Here is a 16,116-nt window from a genome sequence, read left to right on the forward strand (position 1 = left end):
TCTGCAAGTTAGTCCATTTGCAAATTTGACCTGAAACACCCTACTCCCTTCTTTGGTTATGACAGTGCCAGCAAGCCATTTGAGACTATGTCCATAGTTGAGTACACATACAGTGTCATTGATCATGTTTGCGCGATCATGGTATATGCTTTGTTGCTGCCGCCTGCCCTCGACGTGATCATGGAGATCAGGGTGGACAAGAGAGAACCTTGTTTTCAGCGCCCTTTTCATGAGCAGTTTGGCTGGAGGAACCCCGGTGAGCGAGTGGGGTCTGGTGCGGTAGCTGAGCAAGACTCGGGACAGGCGGGAGTCTTCCGACACTCGTTTCAAGCTTCGCTTGATGGTTTGGACTGCCCGTTCTGCCTGGCCGTTGGATGCGGGCTTGAACGGGGCAGATGTGATGTGCTTGATCCCATTGCAGGTCATGAATTCCTTGAATTCAGCACTGGTGAAGCACGGCCCATTGTCGCAAACATGGCTCGTAGGCTTTCAATGGTGGCCTTGGACGTGCTTACAGACATTATTACACATTCAATCCATTTTGAATAAGCATCCACAACAACCAAAGCCATTTTGCCTAGAAACAGGCCTGCAAAGTCAACATGGATCCTAGACCACGGTTTGGAGGGCCATGACCACAAACTTAGCGTTGCCTCTCTGGGTGCATTGCTCAGATGAGAGCAAGTATTGCATTGGCGCACGCATTCAAAATTGACTCCAAATCCGAGTCGATGCCGGGCCACACCACATGGGATCTGGCTATAGCTTTCATCATTACTATGCCTGGGTGGGTACTGTGTAGGTTGCATATGAACGTTTCCCTGCATTTCTTAGGCAAAAACACACGATTGCCCCACAAAAGACAGTCCGCCTGTATGGACATTTCGTCTTTGCGACGCTGGAACGGCTTGATCTCTTCGTGCATCTCCGCTGGGATGCTGGACCAGCTCCCTTGGAGGATACAGTTTTTTACAAGGGAGAATAAAGGAGAGTAAAGGATCCTGGCTGGTCCAGGTCCTGATCTGGCAGGCCGTAACGGGTGACTTTTCGTTTTCAAATGCAACGATCACCAAGAGCAAGTCTGCAGGCTTGGTGGTGAGCAATGGTAACCTACTGAGAGCATCAGCGCAGTTCTCTGTGCCTGGCCTGTGGCAGATTACATAGTTACATGCAGACAGCATGAGCGCCATCTTTGGATGCGAGCAGAGGCATTGGTATTAATACCTTTGCTCTCTGAGAATAGCGATATGAGCGGCTTATGGTCAGTTTCTAACTCAAACTTGAGACCAAACAAATACTGGTGCATTTTTTTCATTCCGTAAACGCATGCCAGAGGTTCTTTTTCAATCATGCTGTAGACCCTTTCGGCCTTGGACAAACTCCTGGACGCATAGGCGACTGGTTACAATGTTCCAGATTCGTTTGCTTGTTGTAACACACACCCGACCCCGTATGAAGACGCATCGCAAGCTAGCACTAAACGTTTACATGGGTCATACAGAACAAGCAGTTTGTTGGAACATAACAGATTTCTGGCTTTCTCAAAAGCAGCCCCTTGTGATTTCCCCCATACCCAGTCATAACAGCACATGTAGGGGTTCTAGCAAGGTGCTTAACCCGGGTAGGAAATTACCAAAATAGTTGAGGAGTCCCAGGAACGACTGCAGCTCCGTCACGTTCTGTGGCCTCGGCTTGTTCTTGATGGCCTCCGTCCTGGCGCCGGTGGGTCTGATGCCGTCTGCCGCGATTCTTCTCCCTAAGAACTCGACCTGTGGCGCCAGGAAAACACACTTCGAGCGTTTCAACCTGAGTCCCACACGATCTAACTGACTTAGAACCTCTTCCAGGTTCTTCAAGTGTTCGATGGTGTCCCGACCTGTGACCAGTATGTCGTCCTGGAAAACCACAGTGCGTGGAACCGACTTTAGCGGAACCGACCTGTTCCTTTGAAAAATTGCCACGACCGATCGAATCCCAAATGGGCATCTATTGTAGATGAACAGACCTTTGTGTGTGTTGATGCAGGTGAGGCCTTTCGAAGGTCTGCCAGCTCCTGCGTCATGTAGGCCGAGGTCAGGTCCAACTTGGTGAATGTCTTTCCTCCAGCCAGGTTTGCAAATAGGTAGCAGGGACTGGTCCTGTAGCGAAAAACAGTTAATCGTTGCTTTATAGTCTCCACAAATTCTGACCGTGCCTTCACCTTTGAGAACCAGAACAATCGGACTGGCCCACTCGTTGAACTGCTCCGGTGTGATGATGCCTTCTCGCTGCAGCCTGTCCAGCTCAATTTCCACTTTGTCTTACATCATATATAGCACCGACCATGCCTTGTGGTGGATGGGTCGTGTACCGGGAACTGCACCTCGCCCCCAAGAAACTTCCGATGCCTGGCTCAAGCAACGACTGAAACTTGCACAGAACCTGGGCACATGAGGCGTCATCGATGGACGAAAGTGCTCAGATGTTGTCCCAGTTCCAGCGGATTTTTCCCAGCCAGCTTCTGCTGAACAGTGTGGAGCCATCTCCTGGTACTGTCCATAGTGGGAGTTCATGCACTGCTCCATCATAGGAGACTTTTACTGCTACGCTGCCAATAACAGGGATCAGCTCTTTAGTGTGAGTTCTTAGCTTGGTATGAATGGGGCTAAGCTTGCACCACAGCCTGTTGAAGGCCTTTTTGCTCATGATGGACTGACTCGCACCAGTCTCCAGTTCCATGGATACTGGAATTCCATTCAGTTCAACTTTTAACATGATCGGTGGACATTTTGTGTTGAAGGTGTGTACCCCGTACTCTTCTGCCTCCTCGGTTCAAGTCTCTAGTTCAGCCGGATCCTCTGCAACGTGGTGGTTTGCAGGGTTTGCAGCTCGTCTGCACATTCGCTGGAGGTGTCCCATTGTTCCACACGATTAGTGTTTGAAACGGCATTGATGGGCTCGATGATCACCTCCGCAGCATCGACAAGGTGTTAACTGCCTCGCATTAATGTTTGATGGCGGACTCTGGGTCATCTGAGGTCGTGCAGCTGCAGGCGTGTACGTTCTGCTGTATGCATTCCTGCCTGAAAACGATGTTACTTTGTGTACAGTACTTGCCGAAACCTCTTTATGCTGCGAAATTTGTTTGGTGTTATCGCCATAAATGCCTGGGCTATCGTTATGGCTTTGCTCAGGTTCGGTGTTTCAACAGTCAATAGTTTGCGAAAAATTACCTCATGGCCAATGCCAAGCACAAAGAAGTCTCTTAGCATTTGCTCAAGGAATCCATCGAATTCGCAATGTCCTGCAAGACACCTTAGTTCGGCGACATAGCTCGCCACTACCTGGCCTTCAGACCGTTGACAGGTGTAGAATCGATACCTTGCCATCAGAACGCTTTCCTTCGGATTTAGGTGCTCCTGGACCAGTGTACACAGTTCTTCATAGGATTTGGTTGTTGGTTTCAAGATTCTTCATGAAGCCATAGGTTGTTGCCCCACAGACGGTGAGGAGGATCGCCCTTCTTTTGACAGCATTCTCGTTCCCTTCCAGCTCGTTGGCCACGAAGTATTGGTCGAGTAGCTGCACGAAGGCCTCCCCCTCTGAGAATTTCTCCAGGATACCAACAGTTCTCTGCATTTTCGTGTGGTTGTTCGTTATCTCGTCGCCAGTTGTTATGCTCACAATAAAGTAATGCAACTGAGTACTGTAGACATGAGTAAGTATGACCTTAGCTCCTTTATTCAAACTCCAGAGTATTGGTACAGCATGGGAGGCCTGCTTATATAGTGCTCCCAAAAGATGCTGGGATCCCTTGGGACTCCAACAGGTATGCCCTCTGGTGGCGGTATGATACAGGTTACCTAGGGTAGCATACATAACAGGGAGGGTATCCGCAATTGGATCCAACTGCTCTACACAGACATCAGTAGCACAGTTCTAATCAACGGGTGGGAAACTGAAAGCTTTCCGATCAGGTCTGGAGTCAGGCAAGGCTGTCCTCTCTCCTCTGTCTTGTTTGTGTGTTGTATCGAGCCCTTTGCCGGGTCCATCAGGAAGGATGCAAGCATTAGAGGGGTGATGATCCCAGGCAGCGGAGGCACTCAGGTCAAGACCTCCCTGTACATGGACGATGTCGCCGTCTTTTGCTCGGATCTGCAGTCGGTCCGCAGATTGCTCACAATCTGCGATCAGTTTGAACTGGCCTCGGGAGCGAAGGTTAATCGCAGCAAAAGCGAGGCCATGTTCTTTGGAAGCTGGGCCGACCGATCCTTTATTCCCTTCACCGTTAAGTCAGATTACCTGAAGGTGTTGGGAATATGGTTCGGAACGGATGGGGCGTGCGGCAAAAACTGGGAAGAGAGTATCGCTAAAGCCAAACATAAACTGGGATGGTGGAAGCTGCGCTTCCTCTCAATTGCAGGAAAGAACCTGGTCATCAGGAGTGAGGTGCTCTCGGTGTTGTACGTGGCACAGGTCTGGCCCATCCCTCGCTCCTGTGCTGCGGCAGTCACCCGGGCCGTCTTCCACTTTGTCTGGAGGTCCAAAATGGAACGTGTTCGCAGAGACACAATGTACAAATCTCTGGACAGTGGAGGAAAGGACGTTCCGAACATGGCCCTCATCCTGATGGCCACCTTTGTGTGCGGCTGCATCAAGCTGTGCACAGACCCTTCGTACACAAACACCAAGTGTCAGTACGTGCTGAGATTCTACCTGTCCCCAGTGTTGCGAAGGATGGGTCTGGCCAAGCTGTCACGGAACGCTCCAACCAGTTGGACCATGCCTCAGCACCTGTCCTTCGTGGAAAAGTTTTTCAAGAAAAACACCTTTGAACACAAGGCCATAAACAGTGGTCAGCACGTAAGGTCCTGGACGCCCTACGAAAGAAGGAGATGATGGATCCAGTCGGGTGGTTCCCCGAGCAGACTGTCGAACTCATTTGGCAGAACATCTCATCGCCAGAGCTTTCACACAAGCACCAAGACGTAGCTTGGTTGGCGGTGAGGAGGGCCCTACCCATCAGATCCTTCATACACAGCTGGGGTTTCAGAGACATGGCACTCTGCCCCCGAGTTGGCTGTGGTGAGGACGAGACAGTCATCCATCTCCTTTGGGATTGCGCCTTCGCAAGGCAGGCCTGGAAGGAGATGCAGTGGTTGCTGTCGAGGTTCATCCCAAGCAGCTCCGTAACACAGGACTCTGTGCTCTACGGGCTGTTCCCAGGGACACACACCGAGACAGACATCACCTGCTGCTGGAGGGCCATCAACTCGGTCAAAGACGCTCTTTGGTCTTGCCGAAACTTGCTGGTCTTCCAGAGCAAGGAGATGTCCACGTCTGCGTGTTGCAGACTGGCGCAATCCAAGATCCAGGATTACGTGCTGAGGGACGCACTTAAAATTGGTGCAATTGCCGCAAAGGCACGGTGGGGAAGGGCCACAGTTTAAAGCCCTTCTGCCACGGTAAACCCAGGGGGATGGAATCAGACCCCCCTCGGCCTGTACTTGTTAATCTGCTTGTATACAAAGAGCACCATGTACTGAAAAACACCTGTGTTGTGCCATGTATAATGAAAGTCTCCGCACTGTTTAGTAACTTGTAAAGAAATGTAAATGTATCCCCATCCGTTCCGTGTACTGCTTTCGTCTGCATAGTGCTACATGTAACGTGATTAGTGATCGGTATTGAAATGTATCCTGGAATGTAATGTAAACGTGTTCCCATCTGCTCCATGTAATACCCCCATTTGCACATTACTACATGTAACGTGATTTACGGATTGTACTAAACTGTACCTTGAAATGAAATGCACGCTAGTGCATTGTATGGAACTGCTGTCAGCATCCAAACAGATTGTATGGAATTGCTGACCGGAATGTACTGAGCTATTTTCCAGTGTATTGTGAAAATTTTATATGAATAAAGTATATTTTTGAAAAAAAATCTCTGAAATCTTAGACCACAGCGAGCGGGAGAGTCTGGATCACCCGCTAACTCTGGACGAGATGACAAAGGCCGCCCGGTCCCTTGCGACGAGTAAAACTCCCGGAAGCGACGGCTTACCGGTCGAGTTGTATTCGGCTCTGTGGGACTGGATGGGCCCAGACCTGCTGGAAGTGTACGGAGGTATGCTTCTGGCCGGCAGTATGTCAGAATCGATGAGGAAAAGCATCATCACCCTCATCGACAAGCAGAAGTGGGAGAGGGAGGAAATCAAAAACTGGCGGCCCATTTCGCTGCTCAATGTGGACTACAAGATCCTGTCAAAGGTCATCGCCAACAGGGTCAAGTCTGCTCTGGAGCTGGTGATCCACCCAGACCAGACCTGCGCTGTCCCCGGCAGGAAGATCTCTGATAGCCTCGCGCTACTCAGGGATACGATTGCCTACGTGCGGGACAGGAGGGTGGACACCTGCTTAATCAGCTTAGACCACCTTTGACAGGATATCGCACATGTAGCTGATGGACGTGCTCTCCAAAATGGGGTTTGGGGAGGGTATCCACAATTGGGTCCAACTGCTCTACACAGACATCAGTAGTGCAGTCCTAATCAACGGGTGGGAAACTGAAAGCTTCCCGATCAGATCTGGAGTCAGGCAAGGCTGTCCTCTCTCGTCTCTCTTGTTCGTGTGTTGTATTGAGCCCTTTGCCGAGTCCATCAGGAAAGATGTGGGCATTAGAGGGGTGACAATCCCAGACAGCGGAGGCGCTCAGGGCAAGACCTCCCTGTTCATGGAGTTTAAGGCCCTTCCGCCTTTGTACCCCGAGGTGCTGGGACCAGTATAAAAAAAAAACCTCGGGCTGGATGATGTACAAAATGTTTTCAATGAAAATGTACTTGTTAATCCGTTTGTGTAAAAGGAGTTCCATGTACAGGTTAAACTTCCTTTATCCAGAACTCCCTGATCCAGAACCATCCCTCGTCCAGAACCACTCCCAGCCACCGGGTGGCGCATGCGCAGAACTCCGAGATGAACAAATTGAAGTCCTTCCTCGCTGCTGACTCCCGCAATCGCTGGCCTGACCACCACCCCCACCATGATCTCTCTGCCACACTCCCAGCCCCAAGCCAGCCAGCCCCGCTATCCCCTTGCTCAGTACCTGTACCATCCGATTTAATATGGCCTTCCCTTATCCAGAACAGGCCAGGTTCCGAGGGTTCCGGATAAGTGAGGTTCAATCTGTATTGCTTTTATCTGTATAATGCTGGATGTAATGGGATTGGTGGATTGTACTGTAATGTACCTTGAAAAGTAACGTAATGTATTTTGACAAAATTCTATGAATAAAGTATATTTTTGAAATTTAAAAAAAAGTATAAATAAATGGTTTAGTGCCAGGAGCAGACAGAATCTCCATGTCCTGGAACAGGATCTCTTTTATAACGTGGACTTAAACGCTTGAGGGGTCCAGGTACATCGATCATTAAAATATCATGAACAGGTACAGAAAATAATCAAAAAAAGGCTAGTGGAATGCTGGCCTTTATATCCAGACTAGAATACAAGGGGGTAGACATTATGCTGCAGCTATGCAAAGCCCTGGTTAGACCACACCTGGAGCACTGTGAGCAGTTCTGGACATCGCATCTTAGGAAGGGTGTATTGATTGGCCTTGGAGGGAGTGTAGCGTAGGTTTACCAGAATGCTACCTGGACTCCAAGGGTTAAATGGACGGAGAGAATCTATTTCCGCTGGTTGGCGAGTCTGGGGCTAAGGGGACATAGTCTAAAAATTAGAGCCAGGCCTTTTAGGAATGAAATGAGGAAACACTTCTACACACAAAGGGTGGGAGAGGTTTGGAACTCTCTTCCACAAACGGCACTTGATGCTGGGTCAATTGTTAATTTTAAATCTGAGATTGATAGATTTCTGTTAACCAAAGGTATTAAGGGATACGGGCCAAAGGCGGGTATATGGGGTTAGCCACGATCTCACTGAATGGCGGAGCAGGCTCGAGGGGCCGAATGGCCTCTTCCGGTTCCAAACTTCGTTGATTCTTTGAGGTATTAAAAATATACAATGGGAGAATTTGAGGTAAGGTTTTATTTTTAGTACAAAAGCACAGAAGTAGCAACTTGATTGAAAAGCATTATTTAGTACATCGTTAACAGGAAACTTTCACATGGTTTAACATTAAAACGAATCCTTCCCTCTCCGTTAGTTATCTCCCTCCCTCAGCCTCGCAGCTTGTGACATCCCTCGACCGAGACCCACAGGGAGACCATTCATCATCATCATCACACTCAGCTTCAGCAGCAATTTTAGATTTATTTTGTGTCTTTCATGTAATAAAATTTCCCGAGGCCCTTCACCGAGGCATGGTCAGACCAAACAGGACACCGAGTCACGGGAGAGATTAGGACAGGTGATCAAAAACTCGATCAAATGGAGTTTCAAAGAGGAGCGAGAGGGAGTTCCAGAGCATAGAGCCTCGGGAATAGAAGGCACGTCCACCGATGGCGAGAAGAGGCGAGTGGGCGGGGTGCGAAAGAGGCCAGAATTGGAGGAGCACAGAGATCTCGGAGGGTTGTGGGGCTGGAGGAGGTTACAGAGATAGGGAGAGGCGAGGGCCATGGAGGGATTTGAAGACGATTTTAAAATCGAGACGTTGCCGGATTGGGAGCCAGTGTAGGTCAGCGAGCACAGGGGGTGATGGGTGAGCGGGACTCGGTGCAAGTTAGGACACGGGGCAGCGAGCACAGGGGGTGATGGGTGAGCGGGACTTGGTGCGAGTTAGGACACAGGCAGTGAGCACAGGGGTGATGGGTGAGCGGGACTCGGTGCGAGTTAGGACATGGGGCAGTGAGCACAGGGGGTGATGGGTGAGCGGGACTTGGTGCGAGTTAGGACACAGGCAGTGAGCACAGGAGGTGATGGGTGAGCGGGACTTGATGCGAGTTAGGACATGGGTCAGTGAGCACAGGGGGTGATGGGCGAGCGGGACTTGGTGCGAGTTAGGACATGGGTCAGTGAGCACAGGGGGTGATGGGCGAGCGGGACTTGGTGCGAGTTAGGACATGGGTCAGTGAGCACAGGGGGTGATGGGTGAGCGGGACTTGGTGCGAGTTAGGACATGGGTCAGTGAGCACAGGGGGTGATGGGTGAGCGGGACTTGGTGCGAGTTAGGACATGGGTCAGTGAGCACAGGGGGTGATGGGCGAGCGGGACTTGGTGCGAGTTAGGACATGGGTCAGTGAGCACAGGGGGTGATGGGCGAGCAGGGCTCGGTGCGAGTTAGGACATGGGCAGCGAGCACAGGGGGTGATGGGCGAGCGGGACTTGGTGCGAGTTAGGACACAGGCAGTGAGCACAGGGGGTGATGGGCGAGCAGGGCTCGGTGCGAGTTAGGACATGGGCAGTGAGCACAGGGGGTGATGGGTGAGCGGGACTCGGTGCGAGTTAGGACACAGGCAGTGAGCACAGGGGGTGATGGGCGAGCGGGACTTGGTGTCAGTTAGGACACGGGCAGTGAGCACAGGGGGTGAGCGGGACTTGGTGCGAGTTAGGACATGGGCAGTGAGCACAGGGGGTGATGGGTGAGCGGGACTTGGTGCGAGATAGGACACGGGCAGTGAGCACAGGGGGTGATGGGTGAGCGGGACTTGGTGTCAGTTAGGACACGGGCAGTGAGCACAGGGGGTGAGCGGGACTTGGTGCGAGATAGGACACGGGCAGTGAGCACAGGGGGTGATGGGTGAGCGGGACTTGGTGCGAGTTAGGACACGGGCAGTGAGCACAGGGGGTGATGGGTGAGCGGGACTCGGTGCGAGTTAGGACACGGGCAGTGAGCACAGGGGGTGATGGGTGAGCGGGACTTGGTGCGAGTTAGGACACGGGCAGTGAGCACAGGGGGTGATGGGTGAGCGGGACTCGGTGCGAGTTAGGACATGGGTCAGTGAGCACAGGGGGTGATGGGCGAGCGGGACTTGGTGTCAGTTAGGACACGGGCAGTGAGCCCAGGGGGTGATGGGTGAGCGGGACTCGGTGCGAGAACTTGAGGTCATCCAAATCTTAGCTGCCTGTGTCGTGACTCGCATCAAGAGAGCTCATTTTGTCAAATTCGGGATTTATTGACAAGAGAGCCAGGAGGGGGAGGTGAGGGTACTGCGCGGCGAGTTATGATGGTCTGGGACGCCCCAAGCCTGAAACTGTGGTGGAAGCGGGTTCAATAGTAACATCCAGATAAGGCAATTGGGGAAATAGTTACAGGGCTGTGGGGAACGAGCGGGGGAGTGGGGACTAACTGGATCGCTCGTTCAAAGAGCCGGCATGGACACGATGGGCCGAATGGCCTCCTTCTGTGGCTGTATGATTCTATGACGGACACCGTTTCGTAGCAATGCTGCGCCCCCTCACTTCCCCAATCAGGCCCAACACGCTTTAAACGGAGAGTCGAGCACCCCAAGGATCAGGAACATCACAGACGAAGGCAGTCACGCGCAGTAAGACTGCCCCTACCCAAATGCATCAAACTGGGCCAGTGGCCGCTGTTCCGTTGTTGTTAATTCTATTTACGAAAAAAGTGTTTTACCCCCTTAAAATTTGAAGACATCAGGAGCCCAACATTGCCAGACGTTAATCAGACAGCACCGACTTGAAAAACATGGACCACCCTTGCCCTAGGCCCCCGTGCCTCCACCCCTCGAGTTTTCCCCACTGTAATGTATACCCCCGTGAGTATGCACACGGGTTTGTGGAGCTGTTGAATTATGAGTGGCTTAGCCAGTCACGTGATGTTCACAAGACTCAATAAAACCCCAGCCAGTTGGGTTCGGGGGGGATCCACGATGGGGCAGGCAGTTGTGAGCCTGGTGGATGAACTGGGTAATGTGCAGTGCGACTGTTAAAAACCTTTCGCTAATAAACCAACTAGTTCTTGATAGCCAAAGCAAAATCCTGCGGCGTCTGGAATCTGAAATAAAAAAACAGAAAATGCTGGAAGTCTCAGCGGGTCAGGGAGAGTGTCTGTGGAGAGAGAGAGAGAAACAGAGTTAACGTTTCAGGTCGATGTCTCTTCGTCAGAACACGAAGGGACCTGAAACGTTAACTCTGTTTTTCTCTCCACAGATGCTGCCTGACCCGCTGAGTATTTCCAGCATTTACTGTCTTTAGTTCTTAACAGTAATGTGTTGCCATGAATTCTTAAGCAAAGGACCCACAAAGCAAATACATCACACCTACCCCTGTCTGCCATGATCGTGTCCACAGGCATAGTTCATATGTGAGCGGAAACAGAGGGAGGACGGCAGGATATTCGAACATGGCCTTGAAAGGAAGTGTCTGAGCAAGTGTCCTTCCACGGTGTATCAGGTCGGAAACTGCACACAGCAGGTAAAGCACGGACTATTATTCCAAACTTTACGCAGAGCAGGAAACAGGGACATATTAGAAAGAGGCAAATTTTGGTAGTGCTATCAGGAGGTTGTCAGAGAGAGAGGGGTTGTGGGGGTCACTGGACGGCGATTGACCTAGAGATCACGTGACTGAGTGGAGAATTCCCGTGCCGCTTGTTTAACCCCTCGAGTACTGGAGACCCCATAATTCAAGGAAGGCTGTAAATTAAACAGGGCACAAAACGAAAAAAAAACCCATCAAACCCTCTGATTAAAATTCTCGCCCCAGAGGATTTGCAATACGCTCAATTAAAACATTTTTTAAATGGACATTCAAAGGGTTAATATGCCCGAGAGGATTAAAAAAAAGTAAGACTAGCTGTCACCAAGGTGGGAAAGCACCTTTCACAGCGGCACTAAGCAGGCTTCGGGCCTTCTGTTGCCATGGTGATAGCAAGGAGCAGGCTTTGGGCCTTCTGTCATCATGGTGATAGCAATGAGCAGGCTTTGGGCCTTCTGTTGCCATGGTGATAAAAGCCCCTTCACAGCAGCAATTGGCCAGCTTCATGCCTTCTGTTCCTGGCGTTCAGCTCGAGCCGCTTTTCGGGATACACGTACAGCATAACCACGCCGCTCGGGTTGATGGTGACGGTGAACTTGGTGTCGACCTCTAGGTTGTGCAGGGCCTCCCCACTGTACACGTCCATAGCCTAAATACAGAAGAAACGATAAAGAGAGACAGATCATGTCAGGGCAGCACTCTCTCACAAACTGCACATTCTGCTTCAGACTGGCCATTGAGTCCGTGATGGCGGAAAAATGTATTCGAAAGAGAAACAAAGAAAGAATTTGCATTTCTATAGAATCTTTCAAGACCCAAGGTGTCCTAAAGCACTTTATAGCCAATGAAGTATTGACACTATTGCAATGTAAGAGACGCTTTGCAGACTATTTGCGCACAGCAAGCTCCCATAAACAACAATGTGATAAAATGACCAGATAATCTGTTTTAGTGATGTTGATTGAGGTACACCAGGGGCTAACTCCCCTGCTCTTCTTCAAATGGTGCCACGTGATCTTTTGCATCCACCTGAGAGAGCAGACGGGGCCTCAGTTTAACATCTCATCCGAAAGACGGCACCTCCGACAGCTCCCTCATGACTGCACTGGAGTGTCAGCCTAGATTTTTCTGCTCAAGTCTCTGGAGTGGGACTTGAACCTGCGACCTTCTGACTGAGAGACGAGGGTGCTACCCACTGAGCCACGGCTAACCCCCCCAGATCTGGGGCCTGGACTTCCCGACGTGTCAACTTTTTGACTTTTTGTTGCCTGCCTGTTCCAATGGTGAAGACCCCGCCCGTGATCGAGGCCCATCGCCAACACGATAAATCGTGGGGTCGCGATCGCGGAGGGTCTGGGCGCTGGATGACAGCGGCCCAGATTATTTTGTGAGGACCTCGGAGGTTCCCTCATTTAAAAAAAATTAGTTCCTGGGATGTGGGCGTCGCTGGCAAGGCCGGCATTTATTGCCCATCCCTAATTGCCGTTGGGAAGGTGGTGGTGAGCCGCCTTCTTGAACCACTGCAGTCCGTGTGGTGAAGGTGCTCCCACAGTGCTGTTAGGGAGGGAGTTCCGGGATTGTGACCCAGCGACGATGAAGGAACGGCCGATATATTTCCAAGTCTGGATGGTGTGTGTAACTTGGAGGGGAACGTGAAGGTGATGGTGTCCCCATGCGCCCGCTGCCTTTGCCCTTCTAGGTGGTAGGGGTCGCGGGTTTGGGAGGTGCTGCCGAAGAAGCCTTGGCGAGTTGCTGCAGTGCATCTTGTAGAAGGTACACACTATTGTGTATCTGTAAAGCATGCTCTGCCATGTTCTGCCACCAGGGAGCGCATCCCCTGAAGTCCCAAGGGATCCCAGCATCCCTTGGGAGCACAGTATATAAGCCGGCCCCTAAGGCCTGTTCCTCATTCTGGAGTGTCTTAATAAAGACTGAGGTCACTGTTACTTTAACCTCCCTGTGTGCAGCCTCATCTGTGTTAGGAACACAATAACTGGCGATGAGTATACGAATCCAACGCAAAGATGCAGCAAACTGTGGACATCCTGGAGAAGTTCTCGGAGGGTGAGGACTGGGAAGCCTATGTCGAATGGCTAGACCAGTACTTTGTATCCAACGAGCTGGACGGAGAAGGAAGTGCCGCAAAAAGGAGAGCGGTCCTCCTCACGGTCTGCGGGGCACCGACCTACAGCCTCATGAAGAATCTTCTGGCTCCGGTGAAACCCACAGATAAGTCGTATGAGGAGCTGTGTACACTGGTTTGGGAGCATCGTAACACGAGGGAGAGCGTGCTGATGGCGAGGTATCGGTTCTACACGTGCCAGCGATCTGAAGGTCAGGAAGTGGCGAGCTACGTCGCCGAGCTAAGGTGACTTGCAGGACAATGTGAGTTTGATGGCTCCCTGGAGCAGATGCTCAGAGACTTTTTTGGACTGGGCATTGGCCACGAGACCATCCTATGAAAACTTTTGACTGTAGAGACACCGACCCTCAGTAAGGCAATTGCGATAGCACAGGCGTTTATGTCTGTGATAACACCAAACAAATCTCTCAGCACACAAATCTCTCTAGCAATGTTCATAAATTAACTGGAACTGTGTTTGCGAGCAGAAATGTTCAGGGCAGAAACCACGAGTCTGCAACTGCCAGCAGGTCTCAGGTGACCCAGATGACTCAGAGTCCGCAACAAAGGATGAATGCAAGGCAATTCACATCTTGTTGGCGTTGTGGAGGCCTATTCATGCCACTTCAAAGGGTATGTTTGCAAGAGCTATGGAACAATGGGGCACCTCCAACAAGCTTGCAGACGAGTTGCAAGCTCTGCAAAACCTGCTAATCACCACGTGGCAGAGGAAGATCAGTCCATGGTGGATCAATGCAATTTCGAGCCTCAGAGAGAGGAGGTAGATGCTGAAGTACACAGGGTGCCCACATTTTCGACGAAATGTCCACCTATAATGCTAAATGTAAAATTGAATGGCTTAGACGTAGCCATGGAACTGGACACTGGTGCTAGCCAATCCATCATGAGTAAAAAGATGTTTGAGAGACTGTGGTGCAACAAGGCATTCAGACCAGCCCTGAGCCCCATCCACACTGAAACTGAGAATGTACACCAAAGAGCTTATCACTGTCCTGGGCAGCGCCATGGTCAAGGTCACCTACGAGGGCACGGTCCACGAACTGCCACTCTGGATTGTCCCGGGCGATGGCCCCACACTGCTTGGAAGGAACTGGCTGGGCAAAATCCGTTGGAACTGGGATGACATCCGAGCGCTATCACATGTCGACGAGGCCTCATATATCCAGGTTCTTAACAAATTTCCTTCCCTTTTTGAGCCAGGCATTGGAAACTTTTCTGGGGTGAAGGTGTAGATCCACTTGGTCCCAGAGGCACGACCCATTCACCACAAGGCGCGAGCGGTACCTCACATGATGAGGGAGAGAATGGAAATCGAGCTGGACAGGCTGCAACGCGAGGGCATCATCTCCCTAGTGGAATTCAGCGAGTGGGCCAGCCCGATTGTTCCAGTACTCAAAAGTGATGGCACGGTCAGGATTTGCGGCGATTATAAAGTAACTATTAATTGTTTCTCGCTACAGGACCAATACCTGCTACCTAAGACAGGCGACCTACTTGCGACGCTGGCAGGAGGCAAGACGTTCACCAAGCTCGACCTGACTTTGGCATACATGACGCAGGAGCTGGAGGAGTCTTCGAAGGGCCTCACCTGCATCAAAACGCACAAGGGACTGTTTATCTACAACAGATTCCCTTTTGGAATTATTTCGGCTGCAGCGATCTTCCAGAGAAACATGGAGAGCCTACTCAAGTCGGTACCACGCATGGTGGTTTTTCAGGACGACATATTGGTCACGGTTCGGGACACCGTCGAGCACCTACAAAACGTGGAGGAGGTCCTCCAGCGACTGGATCGCGTAGGGCTGCGGCTGAAGAGGTCGAAATGCGTTTTCATGGCAACAGAAGTGGAGTTTTTGGGGAGAAAGATCGCGGCGGACAGCATTCGGCCCACAGAAGCCAAGACAGAGGCTATCAGAAACACGCCCAGGCCATAGAACGTCACGGAGCTGCGGTCGTTCCTGGGACTCCTCAACTATTTTGTTAAGTTCCTACTGGGGTTAAGCACCCTCTTAGAGCCCCGACATGTGTTATTGCATAAAGGTGAGAATTGGGTATGGGGAAAAAAACACGTAATTGCTTTTGAGAAAGCCAGAAACATTTTATGCTCCAACAAGCTGCTTGTATTGTATAACCCGTGTAAAAGACTTGTGCTAGCATGTGATGCATCGTCGTACGGAGTCGGGTGTGTATTACAACAAGCTAACGTTGCGGGGAAGTTGCAACCTGTCGCCTATGCCTCCAGGAGCTTGTCTAAGGCCGAGAGGGCCTACAGCATGATTAGCGTGTGTGTTCGGGGTAAAGAAAATGCATCAGTATCTGTTTGGCCTCAAATTTGAGCTGGAAACCGATCACAAGCCCCTCATATACACGTTTGCTGAAAACAAGGGGATCAATACTAATGCCTCAGCCCGCATACAAAGGTGGACACTCGCGCTATCAGCGTATTCCATCCGCCACAGGCCAGGCACCGAGAACTGTGCTGATGCTCTCAGTCGGCTACCATTGCCCACCACGGGGGTGGAAATGGCGCAGCCTGCAAACTTGTTGATGGTCATGGAAGCATTTGAAAATGATAACTCACCTGTTACGGCCCGC

At 51.1% G+C, this 16,116-nt stretch overlaps 1 protein-coding gene across 3 annotated transcripts in view; it reads right to left on the reverse strand.

The window, feature by feature from the left end:
• Positions 1 to 8,009: 8,009 nt before the first annotated feature.
• Positions 8,010 to 16,116, reverse strand: part of LOC139229930 (alpha-N-acetylgalactosaminidase-like) — a 63,563-nt gene continuing 55,456 nt past the window's right edge. For all 3 annotated transcript variants that reach the window (XM_070861573.1, XM_070861572.1, XM_070861574.1), the window contains one exon: positions 8,010 to 12,027. In XM_070861573.1, the coding sequence (XP_070717674.1) occupies positions 11,860 to 12,027 (168 nt within the window). In that variant the 3' untranslated portion in view covers positions 8,010 to 11,859. The remainder of the gene's footprint in view (positions 12,028 to 16,116) is intronic.

Source organism: Pristiophorus japonicus, chromosome 19, assembly GCF_044704955.1.
Source record: "Pristiophorus japonicus isolate sPriJap1 chromosome 19, sPriJap1.hap1, whole genome shotgun sequence".
NCBI classification, from domain to species: domain Eukaryota; kingdom Metazoa; phylum Chordata; class Chondrichthyes; family Pristiophoridae; genus Pristiophorus; species Pristiophorus japonicus.